This window comes from Heliangelus exortis, chromosome 10 (assembly GCF_036169615.1).
Source record: "Heliangelus exortis chromosome 10, bHelExo1.hap1, whole genome shotgun sequence".
NCBI lineage: Eukaryota > Metazoa > Chordata > Aves > Apodiformes > Trochilidae > Heliangelus > Heliangelus exortis.
In genome coordinates, this window is record NC_092431.1 from 189658 (window position 1) to 205635 (window position 15978).

Consider the following 15978-nt stretch of genomic DNA (forward strand, 5'->3'; position numbering starts at 1 on the left):
AGATATGGAAGAGGGGGGGATTTATGGCCGGGCTCTGAAACCCTAAACCCACCCGAAGCGGCCTAATCACTCCCAGACGCGGCGGCCCCTGCGCTTTTATGGGGCATTTTAGAGCAGGGGAGCTAATAAATTTTTTGGCGATGGTAAAAGCCCCGCTGGGGATTAAGGGAGGGAGTCGGGGGGAGGGAGCGGGGGGGGCGAGGGAGACTGTAGGGATTGGGGTGCAGCGGACAACCACCGGAGAGGAGGGGGGGGAAATCAAGGGGAGGTACAGCACCGCACCCCTTCTGCATCCCTGTAACGGCGGTCGAGAGGGAGCGGTGCTCCCCCTCCTCATCACGACCCCCCCATCACTGTGCCATCAGTGGCTCCTCCTCCTCCCGGTGCCCAATTTAGACCGGCCCCGGGGTCTTTAAGGCTGCGGCACCGGGGTTGCGGGGGGGCGGAAAACGGCGGCGGGCGCGGAGCTGCTCAGCCCTACCGGGTGGGTGGGTAGGTGGGTAGGTGGGTGGGGGGGGTGGGGGGGGGTGGCCGAGAGCTCCCCGCCGCCGCCGCCACCGGGCCCCAGCCGAGGGGGCGGGCTGCGCCCGTGGGGTTTAAGTGCGGCCGCGGCTGGATGAGCGGACGGAAAGGAGAGAAAGGGGGGGAACCCCCGTTGGGATGAGACGGGCGCGGTGCTGAGCGGGGAGCGGGAACGCGCCATGACTTCGGCGCGGGAGGCGGCTGGTTCCCCCCCGCTGCACCCCCCGGGCGGCGGCCGCCCCCGCAGCGCCCTGGACCAGCTCCCGCCGCCCGCCAACTCCAACAAACCCCTCACCCCCTTCGGCATCGAGGACATCCTGGGGCGGCCCCGTGGAGGCAGCCCCCCCGGGCCCGGCCCCGCCGCGACCCCGGCCCGGCTCTCCGAGAAGGCGGCGGGACCCCCGCGGCGGCGGCTGCGCCCCCAATTCGCCCCCTCTGCGCGCTGGAGGAACTCGCCAGCAAAACCTTCCAGGGGCTGGAGCTGGGCGTGCTGCAGGCGGCCGAAGGTACCGGGGGCCTCCGTGGGCGGCGGGGACGGGGTTGGGGCAGGTGCCGGGGACACCGGGGTAGGGGCTGTGCGGGAAACGGGTGCCTCCTCTCCCCGTCGCGGGCCCCGGTAAGTTTCCTTCGCGTCCCAGAGGAGCGAACGCTCCCAGGAGACAGGGAAGGGGCCGGTGCTCGCCCGGGAAACGGGGCATAGCCCCGGCACAGCTCCACGGCGGCCCCGGCCCGCAGGGAGGGAGAGGGTTAGGGCCGGGTACCAGGAGTTTGAGCCGGCTCCGCGGCGGCAGGGGAGCCGCGGCCGGGACCGAGACACAGGAGCGCAGAGCCCAAAGCTCCGGGGGAACCGGCCGGGCCGAGCCCGGCGGCTTTACCGGGAGCCGCGGTGCCGGCGACGGATCGGTCCCGTGGCGGCGGACGGGCTGCACAGGGCCGAGCAGAGAACCCGCCCCTGCCGAGCCGTGACCGTGACCGAGCGCGGGGACAGAGCGACGGATCTGTCCTGTTGGCAACGAAAATCCGTTACCGAGCGGTCGCTAGCGTCCCCCGGCACCGCAGGCTGCTGCGAGGGGGGATGTCGGTTCCAGGCGAGATTCGGTTCTGCGGCAGAAACCCATTACCGGAGGCTCCGGGGACCGGCGCGATTCCCGGAGGGGTAGAATGTTTCCTGGACCTGCGGCGGTTCTCCCGATGCAGGCTGACCCCGCAGGAACGGGCTGTCACTGCCGGTCCCCGGCTCCGAAACCCGCCATGAGAGCGGGCGGACGGGCAGACCGAGCTGCAGCAGGGCCCTGCCGCCACAAGAGAGAAAAATCTTCCACCGAGCGGACTGACGGTCGGAGCGCGGCGGACTCCGGTAACGAAAAATCCCTTACACTGACGGACAGACGGACAAACAGTGCGGGGCTCCGTGATCAACGAAAAAAAAAAAAAAAATCGTCCTTTACCCCATAGGGCAAACGGACACGGTCGGGCAGAGCGGCGTTCCCGTAAATAAGGGAGAAAGAATAACCCTTACCCGGCCAGATAGGCGGACATGAACAGACAGCAGCGTACCCGTAATTAAGGGAGAAAAAAACCCTTTACCTTAACAGAGGGACACGAACGGGCTCAGCGCCGCTCCCACTGTTAATGAAAAAAACCTTTGCCCGGCCGGACAGACGGACACAGACAGACAGAACAGACTGTCACCCATTTCCCGAGGCCGAGAGGGTCCCTACAGCTCCCGTGATTAAAAAACAAAACCAAAACCAAAAACCAACAAAACGGTAGCCGGCGGGACATAAGGACAGAGTCGGGCTCCAATAATTAACAACGAATAATTTCCCTTCCCTGGGTGGACAGGAACAGCCCGAGCAGCGCTTCGGTAATTAACGAAATCACCTTACCGGGCGGACAGACGGACACGGGCAGACAGAGCGGCGCTCCAGTAATTAAGGGAAGAAAAAAAAAAAAAGCTTTTCTCAGACGGACAGGCGGACACGGACGGACGGATCAGGGCCCCGGTAATTAACGCAAAAAAGCCATCGCCCGGCCGGACAAGCGAACAGAAAAGAACGCCTCGAGACTCCCGAAATTGTGGTAACAAACCCCGTTACGCGGCCGGACTGACGGACACGACCGGGCTGTGATAATTAACGAAATAAGCCGTTGTCCTGCCTGACAGACAGACAGAAAGGGACAGCTCGGATCTCCCGGAATTATAGTAAAAAAAAAAAAAAAAAAAAAAAGAAAAAAAAGTTACCGAAATGGACTGGACAGACGGACACGGTAGTTAACAGATTGGCGGTCCTGTAATTAACGAAAAGAGCCGTTGCCCGGACGGACACGGCTTCCGCAGTAAACGAAAAAGAAATCCTCGGTACCGGGACGGACCGGTGGAACGGAGGTAAATCCTGCTACAGACAGGACAGACAGAAGGACCCGGCCGGGAGGGGCTCGATAATTAGCGAAAAAAACAACCTCGGAACTGGACGGGCAGGGCGAGGACAGGGGGTAACGGCGAACGGAATTAGGATCCGCGGACAGGTCGGGTTTCCCGTCAGTCAGATAAAATGCCGTTAACGGGACAGACAGACGGACACTGGCGGCAAAAAATAAACCCTCTTTGTCCCGGTGGACAGACGCGGGACAGCGCGGGACTCCGCGGCGGAGGTAAAACACAGGGGACGCGGGGGCGTAGATGGATCCGGCCGGGACATCCCGGGGCTCCAGTAACGAGCGGCCGGAGCGGCTGCACGGACGGACCTACCGGCAACTCCCGGCAGGACGTAGCGGCGGCCCCGGGACGCGTCGTCGGCAGCTGGAGCCGTTAGCGGGAACCGCAAAGACGCCAACAGCTGACCCCGGGAGCCCCGGTCCCGAGGGGCGGATCGGTCCCGCTGGCGGCAGAGAGTCTGTAACCGGGACCGGGACCGGGACCGCGGTGGAGCCGGTACCGACGCCGCGGGCGGCCGCTATTCGCCTCACACCGGAGGTTTGTCTTCTCCGCCGGCCGGATCTGGGCCTCGGGGCTGCAGCGCGTCCGGGCTGGGAGCGGCTGCGGGGACCAGAACCCGGGGGACCTGCATGGCCCCAGAGCCTCCTACAACGCAGTCTGGGAAATCGCCGGACGAAGGCAGAGGCTGCGGGACCGGGCCCCGCGCTACCGGTCCGGACGCGCTGCTCCCCGGGCGAGCAGACGGCGGAGGCGGGTCGGCTTGGCCCCGCGGCTCCGAAGAGACGGGGGCTGCTGCGGAACGGCGGCGGGAGCGGAGGGGGACTGGGTCAGGCAGCTCCCGGCACAGAGGAGCCGGCAGCGGGTACCGGGCTCTGGCTGGATTACGTGCAGGGCCCGGGCTCGGGCACGGCGTGGCTCGGTTTGTTTTGTACGGATGGGATTGGGACGGCCCGGCCCGGTTCAGCCCCGCTCGGCCCGGCACAGGACGGCTCAGTTCATCTCGGCCCGGCACAGGACGGCTCAGTTCATCTCGGCCCGTCCCAGTTTAGCTCTGCTCGGTTCAGCCCGGCTCGGCCCCGTTCAGCTATTCTCGATTCAGCCAGGCTTGGCCCGGTTCAACTCGGTTCAGCTCAGCTGGGCACAATTCAGCCCGCTCAGCCCATTTCAACTCTGTTCATCTCGGCCCGGCTTGGTTCGGTGTTTCACGGCTGCGAAGGGCTCGGTGCGGGGGTGGCGGGACCGGGCCGGGCCTGGTTGGGCTCACCGGGACCCCGGCAGCGTGACTCCTGTGAATGTCCCGGTGCGGTTCCCGGTGCCGGACCCGGTGTGGGTGCGGGTTCTGGTGAGGGTTTTGGTGCCATGCCGGTGTGGGTGCAGGTACGGGGCCTGGGGCGGGGCCCCCGTGCCGGTGTGGTGCGGGTGAAGAGTGTGTCCCCGTTCCGGTGCCGGTGCGGTTTGCGTCCTGGAGCCGGTGCGGTACGTTTGCCTGTCCCACTCCCTCTGGGATGCAGCGCTTGTGCCCGTGCAGGTTCCGGTGGGTGTCCCGGTGCCGGTTCCGGTGCCTGATCGCGCTGTCCCTGCAGGTCGGGACCCGCTGTGCGCCGCGGGGCAGCGCCCACCCTGCAAGAAACGTCGCAAGTCCCGGACGGCGTTCACGGCGCAGCAGCTGCAGGCGCTGGAGCAGAGGTTCCGACGCCAGCGATACCTCTCCCCCGCAGACCGGGACGCACTGGCGGCGGCGCTGGCGCTTTCTGCGGCCCAGGTCATCACCTGGTTCCAGAACCGGCGGGCCAAACTCAAGCGGGACCTGGAGGAGCTCCGCGCTGACGTGGCCTCGCTGCAGGCGCTGCCCCCCGACGCCCTGCAGCAGCTGGGGGCCCTCAGCGAGCCACCCCCGCGACCCCCGGGTCCTGGTCCTGGTCCCGGTCCCGCCGAGCTCTCGGAGGAGGAGATCGACGTTGGGGACTGAGGCGGCGCGGGGGAAGGGGGGGCTCGGGGTGTCCCGAGCCGGCACTGAGACTGACCGACCCCCGGGGTGGGCGGGGGGTGGGCCGCGCTGCCCCTATCCCGGGGGAAATTGGTGCAATTTCTTTTCGCTTTTTTTTTTTTTTTTTTTTTTTTTTTTTTTTTTTAATCCGTCTTTCCCCTTTTAAAACATTTTATTTCTTATCCTGTCTTTCCATGAGCCGGAGGGGGGTGCGGGAACTGGGGAAGAGGGAGGCCCGGCCCGGCCGGGTGTAAATATTTGGAATAAAGGCGACACCTTATTAAAAAGCCCGGGGAGAGTTCTGAAACACACAGACCGACAGCCCCGCACCGGGAGCTGCGAAGCCCACTCGGAACCCCCCGGCGTCTCCCCCGTCGCCACGGTGCGAAACAGCGCCCACCCCTCGTGATGAATCCACTCTACGGGGCATCACCGGTGACCCGACACCCCCCCAACCTGCCCCGGCCTCTGCCCTTCCCTCCGCCCCTCGTGACGTCATGCCGCGGTGACGCCACTCAGCCTGCCCACCGGTGGGGGGGTCCCGCGGGGCCCCTGTCACCACAGCTCCGCGTGTCTCGGCTACGTGCGTGTTGCCCCCCCACCCCTCTGGGCTCGCGCTGATCTAATTACTGCGGCGCGAACTTCCGAAGGCTCAGCCGACCCCCTCGACCTTCCCCCCCCCCCGGTATTTTCTCGTTTTAATTGCATTGTCCCGCCCCTCCCCCCACGCCGCAGCCGCCCTGCCGAGGAAGGGGAAAAAAATGAGATTTACCCTGAAAGTGCTTTTGAGCATCCCCGCGGGGAGGAGGGGTCGTGATGGATGTGACAGGGAGGAGCGGGGGTGTGTGTGGGGGGGGGGGGGGGGGGACAGCTTCCCCCGGACCCCTGGGAAGAAGGGATGAACCCTTCCATGGGTGCTGAGATCCCACGGAAGTTCTGGGTAAGGGGGAAGACATGAGAGGGGGCTTGGGGGGCCCATCCCTCTGCCCAAACCCGAGGGTCCCCCCTTGGCTCAGGATCTCCTCCCCCCCCCTCCCCCAAGTTCCAACTCCCCCTCGGGACCAGCGGGGGACACGGACAGAGACACCTGGGGGAGGCTGCGGGGGCTCTGCTGGGCTCAGCGTCCCCATCCCCATCTCCCCACGCCCCCCCCGCGCCATGTTCTCCCTCTCCCAATTTTCCGGCTGATTAACCCGGCGGCTGTTCCCTGCCAGCCGCCGCTGTTGGGATTAATTTCTTTTAACTGGTGATTAATTACCCCGCACCTCGCGCGCGCGCCCGTCTTCTCCTTCTCCTTGTTGCTCATTTGCATATTAATCAAATTCTACTTGATGGCCTGTCCCCTCCCCGCCACCGCCCTGTCACCTGCAAATAACATTACAGAGGCGCGGGGGGCTCCTGACTGACCACCCCCCAAACCCTGCTCCCCCCTCCTGTGTCACCCTGCACGGGGGGCCAGGGACAGGGCAGCTGGGGGGACGTGGAGGGGACATGAGGGAGGGACAGCAGGGGGGACAGGGGGCTGCAGAAAATGGAGAGTCAAGATATGGGGGGACAATGGGGGGACAGAGAGCAGCACCAGGAGAGAAGAGGGATGTGGGGGGGACCTGTCAGGGCCCAGGGGGAGCTCGAGAGGTCTGTCAGGGCTGGGGGGTGCTGCCAGCAGGGAGGGAGGGAGGGACAGGCAGTCACCACAGACAGTTTTATTAAAAACTACAAATTGCTACAAACCCCCGAAGGAGGTGAGGGGACCCCCCCCTTCCAGGAGGGGCACCCACTCCCTACAGCCTCCCTCACCCCTGCAGGCCCCTGGCAGGGGGTGAGAGGGCAGGGGATGGCAGCACAGCCCCCCCTCCCCACCAGAGCCCCCAAAGGGCAGCCCCAAAGGCACCAGGAGAGGGGGGGATGGACACACCCCACACACCCCCACAGAGGGGAACTCCCCCCTGGGGGCAGCAGGAAGGAAAAGGCACAGGCAGGGTGCAGGCAGCAGCACTGGGGTGCAGGGGGCACTGCTGCCTCCAGTTTGTTGCTGTCAGCTGAGACACCCCCCCCAGCTACAGCAGCTCTGGATGCCAGTGGGGGGAGGGAGTGGCGTGGGAGGGGTGCTTGAGCTGCAGCACCAGCTTAATGCCCTCAAGTTCCGTGTCCTGGGGTGGGGAGAGGAAGGGAAGGACTGAGCTGACAGGAGGTGACTGAGCGCAGGGACCCCCAGCCCCACCACACACCTCTGTCCTTCAGTAACAGGGGGCTGCAGGATGTTCCCCCACCCCAGCATGTTGTAACCCCCAGTTCAGAGCCCCCCAGCCCACCTGCAAGGCTGCATACGCTGCCTCTGCCCCCTCCTTCCGTGTGTAGTTGAGGAACGCACAGCGCCGCCTGGGTAGCATCCGGATGAAGCTGATCTCCCCAAAGCTGGGGGGGCACAGTGTCACCCCCCACCCCAAACATACGCCTCCCCAGCACCCCGGGCCAGGAGCACCAGGGAACAGGAGGAGAAACATCCCCCTTTCACCAGGGTGTGGGGGCTTAGCAGCCAGGATGGTGATGTGGGGGGTCTCACCGGCTGAAGGCACGGCGCAGCACGGTCTCGTTGATCCTGGGGGTGATGTTGCCCACCCAGAGGGGGTAACAGTCCCTGCAGAATCACACCAGTGTCTACCAGTACTGCTGGGGCTCTGGGACCCCCCAGTCTGCCTGACCCCCTGACTCTACCTGGCAGGGTGGCTCGGAGGCAGTGTCTGGTGGTCACTGGCCACAGCCTGGCCCGGGGGTCTTGCTGGGCTCCTGGTGCCCCCTCCCACAGTCACAAAGCTGCTCTCATCTATGCCCTGGTGGCTCCTGCTGGCCCACGGCCCTGTAGAGGGGACAGAGGGGGCACCACTATGACAGCCCCAGCTTCCTACTGAGCCCCATTTTATCCCTGGGACCCCTCAGCTCCCCCCAGGGCCCCAGTTCTGTGATCCCTTACCAGGAGTCGGCATCGGCGGCTCCCTGGCCTCCGGCAGGGACAGGGACACAGGGACACCCCCGGGGCTGCTCTGCTGCGGGGGAGAGGGGGTCAGGGCAGGGGGCAGTAGCCAGGGATGGGTGTCCAGGGGATGGGGGCTCACCTGCAGCAGGGCCCTGCACGCTGCCAGCTGCGTGGCTGCCTCGGTGTTGGTTGCGTCCCAGCGCAGCAGCTCCAGAAAGGCAGCCGCAGCCTCCGCGTAACGCTGGAGTGGGGGCAGAGGGGCTGAGAGCCTGCTGCCCCCCCTGCTGCTCCTCCTGCACAGCTCTGGTACCTCCATCCCAGCACCACCACTCCCCCCCCCCACAACTGCAGCAGCAAGCAGCCCCCAATCTAGCCCCACTGGAATCCCTCAGCCCCATTTCCTGCAGTCCCCCAACCCCACACCTACACCCCCAACTCCCCCCCCCCTCAAAGTACCTGCAGCCCCCGCAGTGCCTTGCCCTGTCGGAACCAGCCCTTGGGCCAGCCTGGCTGCAGCCTCACCGCCTCCCGTGCGTCCTCCAGCGCCTCCTGGTACCGGCCCAGCCTCTCATAGCAGTAAGAGCGGTTCCCCAAGAGCCTGCGGGGACAACAGGGTCACCCTGACTGGGACCCCAGCCTGGGGACAGCCACGGCCCCCCAGGAGACCCCCAGACCACAGGGACACCTGGCCCTAGGCACAGCCAAGGCCCTCAGAGAATCTCCAGCGACCCCCAAGCTCTGAGGATTCGCAGCCCCACAGGGCACCCCAGCCCCCTGGGACCTCCACCCAGCCCTGCAGCTCACCGGTGCTCGCAGGGGTTCAAGCTCAGGGCCTCAGTGAAAGCCTCCACAGCCTTGTCGTAGAGGCCCCTCTGGGCAGCCTCTAAGCCAGAGCCTGGGAAAAGAGCATGGCTGGACCCCCCCCACTGCTGACCCCCATCCCAGCCAGGGAGTGGGGGCACAGAGGGGACAGCGGCTTCACTGTCACCCAGCCAGTAGGGAACAGCCCTTTGGGGACATCCTGGGGTCACATCAACTGCAGGCTGCCAGCCAGGAACCCCGGCACAGCCCCTCAGGGGCAGAGCTACCCCTGCTGCCCTCCCACGCACTGACCTGCCAGAACCAGGCTCAGCTCCACCATGCTCGGGTCTGGGGGCACAGGAAGAGAACCCGGCACTTGTGGGGCGGGCGGGGGGGACTCAGGCACCTGTGGAGCAGGGCAGCAAGGGCTGGGGTACTGTGGGGCAGGCAGTGAGGTTTGGGGTGCTGGGGGCACCAGGTGCCTCCCCAGGTCACCACTCACCTTCCCTGCTGCCTTCCTGCCGGGCTCTACAGCAGGGGTCCTGGAGGGTCTCCCTCCCCTGGGGGTTGGCAGCCGCACCCCTGCCTTCTGCCGGGCTTTGGAGACGAAGGTGCAGCTCAGGTCCAGCTCCTCCTGGGGAGGGGGGGTAGGTGGGCAAGTGGGCAGAGCTCCTGGGCCCCCCTGTGGCACAGAGCTTAACCCCCACTGCGGAGCAGAGCCCCCCAGGCACTTCTCACCTCCATTTCCTCTGCCTCGGCCTCCTGGCCTTCCCCCTCCTCTCCTGAGGAGGCTGCGCTGCCCCCCTGGCTGGGGGGGCCTGGCTGGGTCTCCCCCTCCTCATTCTGTTTCCCCTGGGGGCACCCACTGCTGCGGGTGGACAAGGTGTTCTGGAAGGGAAGTGGTGGTGAGAGGGCAGCGAGTCTCTGCTTGCCCACCTCCCCACAGTGTCCCACCCACAGGGACCCCCCAGACACCCACTGCCTCACGCTCCAGCTCGTTTTTCTGCTCCTGTCCCAGTTTCTCTTGTTTCTTCCGATCTTTCTGTCTCTGGAAATCATACAGAAAAAGAGATCAGCACAGCCCCCCCCCCCCCCCCCCCCAGACACACATTTACCCTCCTCCCTCCCCCGGGCTGCCCCCACTCACCTTCTTCTTCATTTTCTTCTTCTCCGCTTTCCTCTTCACCCGCTCCTCCTCCTCCATCAGTTCCTGCGCGTTCCTCTCTGCCTCCTGCGGGGGGAACAGCCCCCCCGAGCTCCCCGGTCAGCCTGCAGCCCCCCGAGGAGACGGATGGAAAGGGGGGGAGGGGAATAACCTTGGGGTCAGGGTGCAGGCAGGTAGCCCCCCCCCCTCACCTCGGGTGTGGGCTTCTGCCCCCAGGGTCGTGGCAACCAGCGCAGCTTCAGCTCTAGAGCGCTGGGGGAGGTCCGGCCGGGGGGGGTGTCAGTGCCGTCTTCCCTGGGGAAATCCCAGTACTCCCGGTCCCGCATCCACCACCACTGATCCTCCTTCTCTTCCTCCTCCTCACTGGGGATGTTCCCGACGCCCGGGGCTGGGGAACCGGGGCGGTCAGCGGCAGCTCCCGGGAACCCCAGGACCCCCGAAACAGGGATTACCGGCCCTGGGACCGCCTGCTCCGGACTCACCGCGGCCGCCGGCGTTACGGAAGTTGGGCGAGCAGTGGCGGGGGCAGAAGGGCGCTGCGGGGACCGGAGCGTGCGCTCAGCCCTCGGAAACGAAACCGAAACCGGGGGAAGGGCGGGGGAGAAGCAGGATTTCCCCACCGCCTTCCCACCCCGATACAAACCTCGATCCCGTGGCTGCCGGACCCCAGCCCACCTATCCCGGGACCTCCCCCCAGCCCACCCGGGAACCCCCGGTGTCTCCCCCGCCCCGTACCGCCGCTCCATCCCCCCGGGCCGAGAACGCAGCCCCAGGGGCAGGTAACGGGGGCGGCCGCGAACCGAGAGACCCCCAAGCCCGGCTCCCGCATCCCGCCTGCCCCCCGCATCGCTGCCACCACGGGAAGTGGGATACAGCCCCTCCCGGAAGTAGGGCAGGGACTGCGTGAAGCCAACCCCACCGGCATGTTGGATGAGGGCAAAGACGGTGGCTGGCAAGGCCCGTACGGCTCAACACCGCGTACCCTCCCGCCGTCTCCGCCTCCCTACAAGCCACGGGTATCTAACGCTGGTCCGAACCCTCCCCACACACCCCACCCCCCCACACCGGGCACCGCCGGGTCTGCCGTGCCCGTTCATCCGGATTAGCGCGGCCGCGGCCTAAGCCTCTTTTAGCACGCCGCCCCCGGGAATGGCCTAGCATGGAGGACGGCGGCTTTGAGCGTGGCGGCGGGGAGCCCTGCCTGCAGGTGAGGCCTCGGACGGGGTCGGGGACAGCGGGGACAACTGATAGGTATTGGGCCCGGTAATGAAGCTAGGCCAGGAGCCGCCGTTCGGCGGCTCCCGGCCAGGCTTCGGCACCGGGCCCTAGGCCGCAATCGGCGTCTCCATGGCAACAGCCGAACCACCCGAGGGGGCGTGGTCTATGGGGGCGTGGCCTTGGCGCGGCGCCTCAGCTGTTAGGCAGTGCTTAACTCACGCCCCCTCGCCCATTAACCACTCCCCCTCCCTCTTGACCACGCCCTCTCTGCCCCCCCCTTCCCTCTCTCCGTTCTGGGGGTCCTGACACCTCCGCCCCCCCCCGTAGAGGGATGAAGGCGATGGCGCCGGTTTGAACGGGCTCATCCTCCTCCTGCTGACGGCCCGTCCGGCCCTGCCCACCCCGGGGGATGAGGCTGCCCGAGGGGAGCCCCCCGAGACAGGTGAGGGCTGGGGGGGCGTGTGGTCCCCTCAATGCACATGGCCCCGGGATGAGAGCGGGGGGAGGGGAAGGGGGTTGGGGAGGTGAATTCCCCCCACATTGTCCATGGTCTGAGGTTGGGAGAGTCCTCAGGAGAGGTCATCCCCCTCTTGGCTGTGGTTTGGGATTGGAGAGGGGGCTAATCCCCCATAGCCCAGTGCTCCAGAGTGGATAATTCCCCTGCTGCCTATGGCCTCGGGCTGGGGGGGATTCTGAGGGGGTCTAATTTCCCCATTGCCTACGGTCTGTGGTGGGGAGGGGCACAATTTCCCCATCACCCAGACCTGGTGGGGTCTGAGCATCCCAAGAGGGGTAGGGGGGGCTGCAGGGGTCAGGACCGGTGACAAACTCTGGCTAACTAGCTAACATATAATTAACACGTAACACGTATGTAAGCGGTGCTGGCACCCCGCAGGAGCAGCCCGGGGGATGCTGGGATGATCTGGTTGCTCCCCTCGGGGGTCTCGGTGCTGGCCCCGTCAGGGTGCGAGGGGCAGGGGGGACTCTGAGGCTCCCATCTCCGCAGGTGGTGGTCCCCGGGGGGGCCTGGCCCGCTCCCTGCAGAAGGCAGAGGCCATGCTGCGGAGCTGTGTCACCCCCGGGCTGCGGCGCCTGCTGCCCCCGCGGCCCCGCCGGCGCGGGGAGGGGGACGAGGAAGAGGATGAGGATGAAGAAGAGGAGACCCCGGCGCTGGTGTCAGGGCTGGAGCAGAGCTTTGCGGGGCTGCGCCGCTGCCTCTACGTCTGGGAGGACCCTCGCACCGAGACCTTCCAGGGCCACGTGCGGCCCCCGCCCGGCGACGCCGCCATCTCCCACCACGGCGTCCGCCCACCCGTGTCCCGGCGCGGCGCGGCCCTGCACGCTCTGCTGCGGCACCGCCACCTCCTGCGCTTGGCCCGCGACTATGCCCGGCGCATCAAGGCCGCCTCCGACTTCCTGCGCCGGCTCCTGCGGGCACCGCGGGCCGGGCCCCCCGAGCCGCTGCGGGGGCTGTGCCAGGAGCTGCGGGCACACGCGGGGCACTGGGGCGGACTGCGCCGGAGGATGCGGGGGGATCCGTGGCTGCGGCCGCTGCTGCTGTGGCGGCACCAGGCGGTGTCGGGGATGCGGCGGTCGCTGCTGGCGCTGGCCCTGCTGGCCACCCGGCTGGCCGAGCGGGTGGCCGAGGGGCGGCTGCGGGTGCTGGCCACCGCCGGACCCCCCGCCGCACCCCTGTCCCCGCCGCTGCTCGCAGACCTCTTCCAGGGGTTGGAGATCTACAACCAGGTGGTGGGAGACCTGGCGCAGGAGCTGTCTGCGGCCGGCATGGCCGGTGCCACCGGGGACAGCCCCCGCGCCTTCCCGCTGGGCAGGGTGCTGGGGGTGCTGGGCACCCAGCGGGGACGGGTGGCGGCCGAGCGGCTCCGGCCCCTCCTGCGGCCAAGGGACGGGGATCCCGGGGCGGAAGACGCCTGCTGGGAGGACACCGCCGTGCCTTGGCCCCCGGAGTGCGGGGGACCCTCCGGTGGGGAGGGTCCGTCCGGCATCGCCGCGGAGCTGCGGGCGCTGTGCCGGGAGGACGAGGAGTTGATGGGGCTGGTCCTGGGGGGACTGGTGGCCTCCGCCGACAGCCTCTGGCACCCCGAGCTCCGCTGGCCTCGTCAGCAGCCGGGGGAGCGCCCGGACAGCCCCGGCGCGGCCGGGTGGAAGTCGGTGCGGTGGCTGGACGCTGCCCGCGCCCCGGCGGCCGAGGCCCTGGGTGCCCGGTACCGACTGCTCTTCTGGGAGGCCACCGGCACCGCGCTGGGACACCGGCTGGAGCTGGCACACGGCGGTACGGGCACGGTGGTCACCGCCGCGAGGGACCTGAGCCACGCTCTCGCCCAGGGTAAGGTGGGCGATGAGGTGGGGGGTGGCTCCGTGGGATTCCCCCCCCTGGCCGGTGTCCGCTCACGCCCTGTCCCCCGCAGCTCCCGTCCCCCGGGAAGGGCAGGAGGAGCTGGGACGGCTCTGCCTGCGGCTGCTCTGCCGGAGCGCTCTGCGGAGCTGGGACAGAGGTAGGGGGGCCGGGGCGGGGGGCGGGCAGGGGGTGTGGGATGGGACATGGGGGTGGGATGTGGGTAGGGGACACAGGGGGCGGGGTATGGGTGCTGGATAAGGGTTTGGGATGTGGGGCACAGGGGGTGGAGTGGGGGGGTGTCAATTTGGGGCTACTGACTGTCCCCCAACAGATTTCTCCCGTGCCCTGGGCTCAGCCCTGACCGACAAGTGCTTGGGGGAGCCGGGGGTCTCGCAGCCGGGGGTCCTGGCATGCAGCAGGACAGCTCAGCTCCTCCAGTGCCTCTTCCCAGCCCTGGCCTTCGCCCTACACTGCCTGCGCACCCTCGGGGCCCCGTCCCCCCCCGGGCAGCCCCCCGGGACCCCTGACCTGCGCCTGCAGGTGCTGGGGTGCTGCCTGGCCTCAGCGCAGGCTGCCGGGTCCTGGCTGCGGGTCCGGGCCGGGCGGTACCTGGCTGCGTGGGCACTGCCACAGTTCCTGCTCGTCACCCAGGGGGACCTGCCGGTACGGGGGAACGGGGAGCAGCACCCTCTGCAAAGGAGGAATGAGAGAATGGGGCTGGCTGGGTGGTTGGGTGCTGCTTTTGGGACTGGCCATGAGTCTGGCTGTGGGTTGTGGGGTCTTACTGTGGAGCTGGCTGTGGAGCTGGGGCTGGCTCAGGGTCTGGGGATGGTCTGTGGGGCTGGCTGTGTGGGTTTTGGGTCCAGCTGTGGGGCTGGGGGCTGGCTGGACTCCTCTCCCCCCCCCCCCCCCCCCCCCCAATCCCCTGCAGCTGCTGAGGACAAAGACAGAGGAGCTGGTGCTGCTGGTGAGTGGGACCTTCCGGGGGGCTGGGGACCCCCCCCAGCTGCTGACCCGAAACCCCCTGGCCTACTGCGAGCAACAGCTCTACCAGCAGCTCCGCGCCACGGCCACCGGCATCCAGGTACAGCCCTGACACGGGGAGCCGTGGGGTGCTGTGGGTCCCCCATCTCATGCCATCTCCCCCACTTTCCCCCCAGCTCCTCTCAGGGGACGTGCTGAGGATGTTCTCCACCAGCTGCAAGCGGATATCAGCAGAAATCTTCGACCAGACCATGCCACAGGGCAAGCACTGGCGCCTTGGGCTGCGTCCTGGTGTGTGTGGGGCCCTGGGTGGGGGTCCCTGAGTGGATGAGGGGCCGGTCTGGGCAAACGGGGTGCTTTGTGTCCCCCAGACCTGCCCAGCTCCCCCAGTGCCTACGCAGCAGCAGCAGCCCAGGCAGTGGTGGGGCAGGTGCTGCAGGGAGCCCGGCTGCTGCCCCGTGAGGCACAGGCCACCACGCTGGCCAGGGTGACCACCGCCTTCCTGGAGGCGTGGATGGACCACATCCTGGAGCAGCGCATCAAGTTCAGGTGCTGGGGGGCACAGTGATGGGGTCAGAGGGGTCAGGTGCTGGGTGACCCTGCTGAACCCCCCCCCTCGTGTGTCCCCCCCAGCCTGCAGGGAGCTCTGCAGCTGCGTCAGGACTTCGAGCTGGTGCGGGAGCTGGTGGGCTCAGAGCGGTACGGGCTGGACCCCGAGACCCGCCGCACTCTGCTTGCCCTCCGCGTCTTCCAGCAGATGGACGGGGCCATCCTCTGCCTCCTGCAGCAGCCCGGGGGGGCGGCCGGCACAGCCCCCCGGCCCTGGAACACCCTGCGCCATTGCTGTGAGTTGGGGTGGGGACAAAAGAGGGACACGGAGGGGCTGAGCGTGTCCAGAGAAGGGCAACGGAGCTGGGGAAAGGGCTGGAGCACACTTCTGCCCAGGGCAGGGCTGGAGTCCCCATCATCCCTGGAGGGGTTTCCAGGCCCTGGAGATGTGGTGCTGAGGGACATGGGGTGGGGGTGGCCTTGGTAGTGCTGGTGGCAGGATTGGACTTCATGACCCTATAGGGCTTTTCCCACCCAAACCCATTCCAGGGGATGGTCTGGGACCCCCAGCACAGGCAGCTTCTTATCTAACCAAGCCCCTTTCCCCTCCTTGCCAGGCTCGGACACCAACCCCCCCCCGCCGGAGCTGGCCGCAGGCAGCCTGGACGGGCTGGAGACCCTGGACCCCCCCCGGACCCCCCCACTGCCCATGGGGACAGGGTTGGCAGTCCCCCCATCCTACCTCTCAGCCCATCAGCAGCAATGGCTCTCGCTGCGGCTGCACCGGGCTCGGCGCTGGCGTGTGCCCGGTCTGCCCTGCGTCAGGAACGGCCACGACGCCTGAACCCGGGGACAATAAATCTGACACTGTGTTCCTCTGTCTGTGCCCATACCCGGGGGGCGCCTAGCAGCCCCCTGCCCTGCCCCTTCCTACCCCGGGGCTGGGCTCAGAACACTCCCCCGTCCCGCCCCCCCGAGC

General features: G+C 67.5%; 3 protein-coding genes across 9 annotated transcripts; 2 read left to right on the forward strand and 1 right to left on the reverse strand.

Annotated features, from left to right (window-relative positions):
* Positions 1-530: 530 nt before the first annotated feature.
* On the forward strand, positions 531-5077 carry LBX2 (ladybird homeobox 2). Its single transcript, XM_071753029.1, is given in 4 exon segments — positions 531-920; positions 922-951; positions 953-1028; positions 4546-5077. Coding segments are annotated over 4 exon segments (711 nt in total). The 5' UTR covers positions 531-701; the 3' UTR covers positions 4932-5077.
* A 1560-nt stretch (positions 5078-6637) lies between these two features.
* On the reverse strand, positions 6638-11120 carry TTC31 (tetratricopeptide repeat domain 31). Of its 7 annotated transcripts, none has more exons than XM_071753034.1 (16): positions 10979-11120; positions 10372-10425; positions 10081-10277; positions 9872-9955; positions 9704-9772; positions 9463-9612; positions 9227-9358; positions 9037-9130; positions 8728-8818; positions 8380-8521; positions 8063-8164; positions 7921-7993; positions 7665-7806; positions 7513-7587; positions 7262-7364; positions 6638-7099 (listed from the first exon to the last, which is right to left on the reverse strand). In XM_071753034.1, the coding sequence occupies exons 3-16, from the start codon at positions 10213-10215 to the stop codon at positions 7007-7009; spliced, it is 1485 nt and encodes a 494-aa protein (XP_071609135.1). In that variant the 5' UTR covers positions 10216-10277; positions 10372-10425; positions 10979-11120; the 3' UTR covers positions 6638-7006. The 7 variants fall into 7 exon arrangements, 5 of the variants coding, with proteins under 5 accessions (XP_071609135.1, XP_071609134.1, XP_071609136.1 ...); XM_071753033.1 differs by having other exon boundaries at positions 10962-11103; XM_071753035.1 differs by having other exon boundaries at positions 10940-11067.
* Positions 10969-15871, forward strand: CCDC142 (coiled-coil domain containing 142). Its single transcript, XM_071753030.1, has 10 exons — positions 10969-11096; positions 11435-11549; positions 12114-13454; positions 13537-13623; positions 13798-14129; positions 14398-14550; positions 14627-14741; positions 14822-14999; positions 15084-15295; positions 15617-15871. The coding sequence occupies exons 1-10, from the start codon at positions 11049-11051 to the stop codon at positions 15841-15843; spliced, it is 2808 nt and encodes a 935-aa protein (XP_071609131.1). The 5' UTR covers positions 10969-11048; the 3' UTR covers positions 15844-15871.
* Positions 15872-15978: the final 107 nt, after the last annotated feature.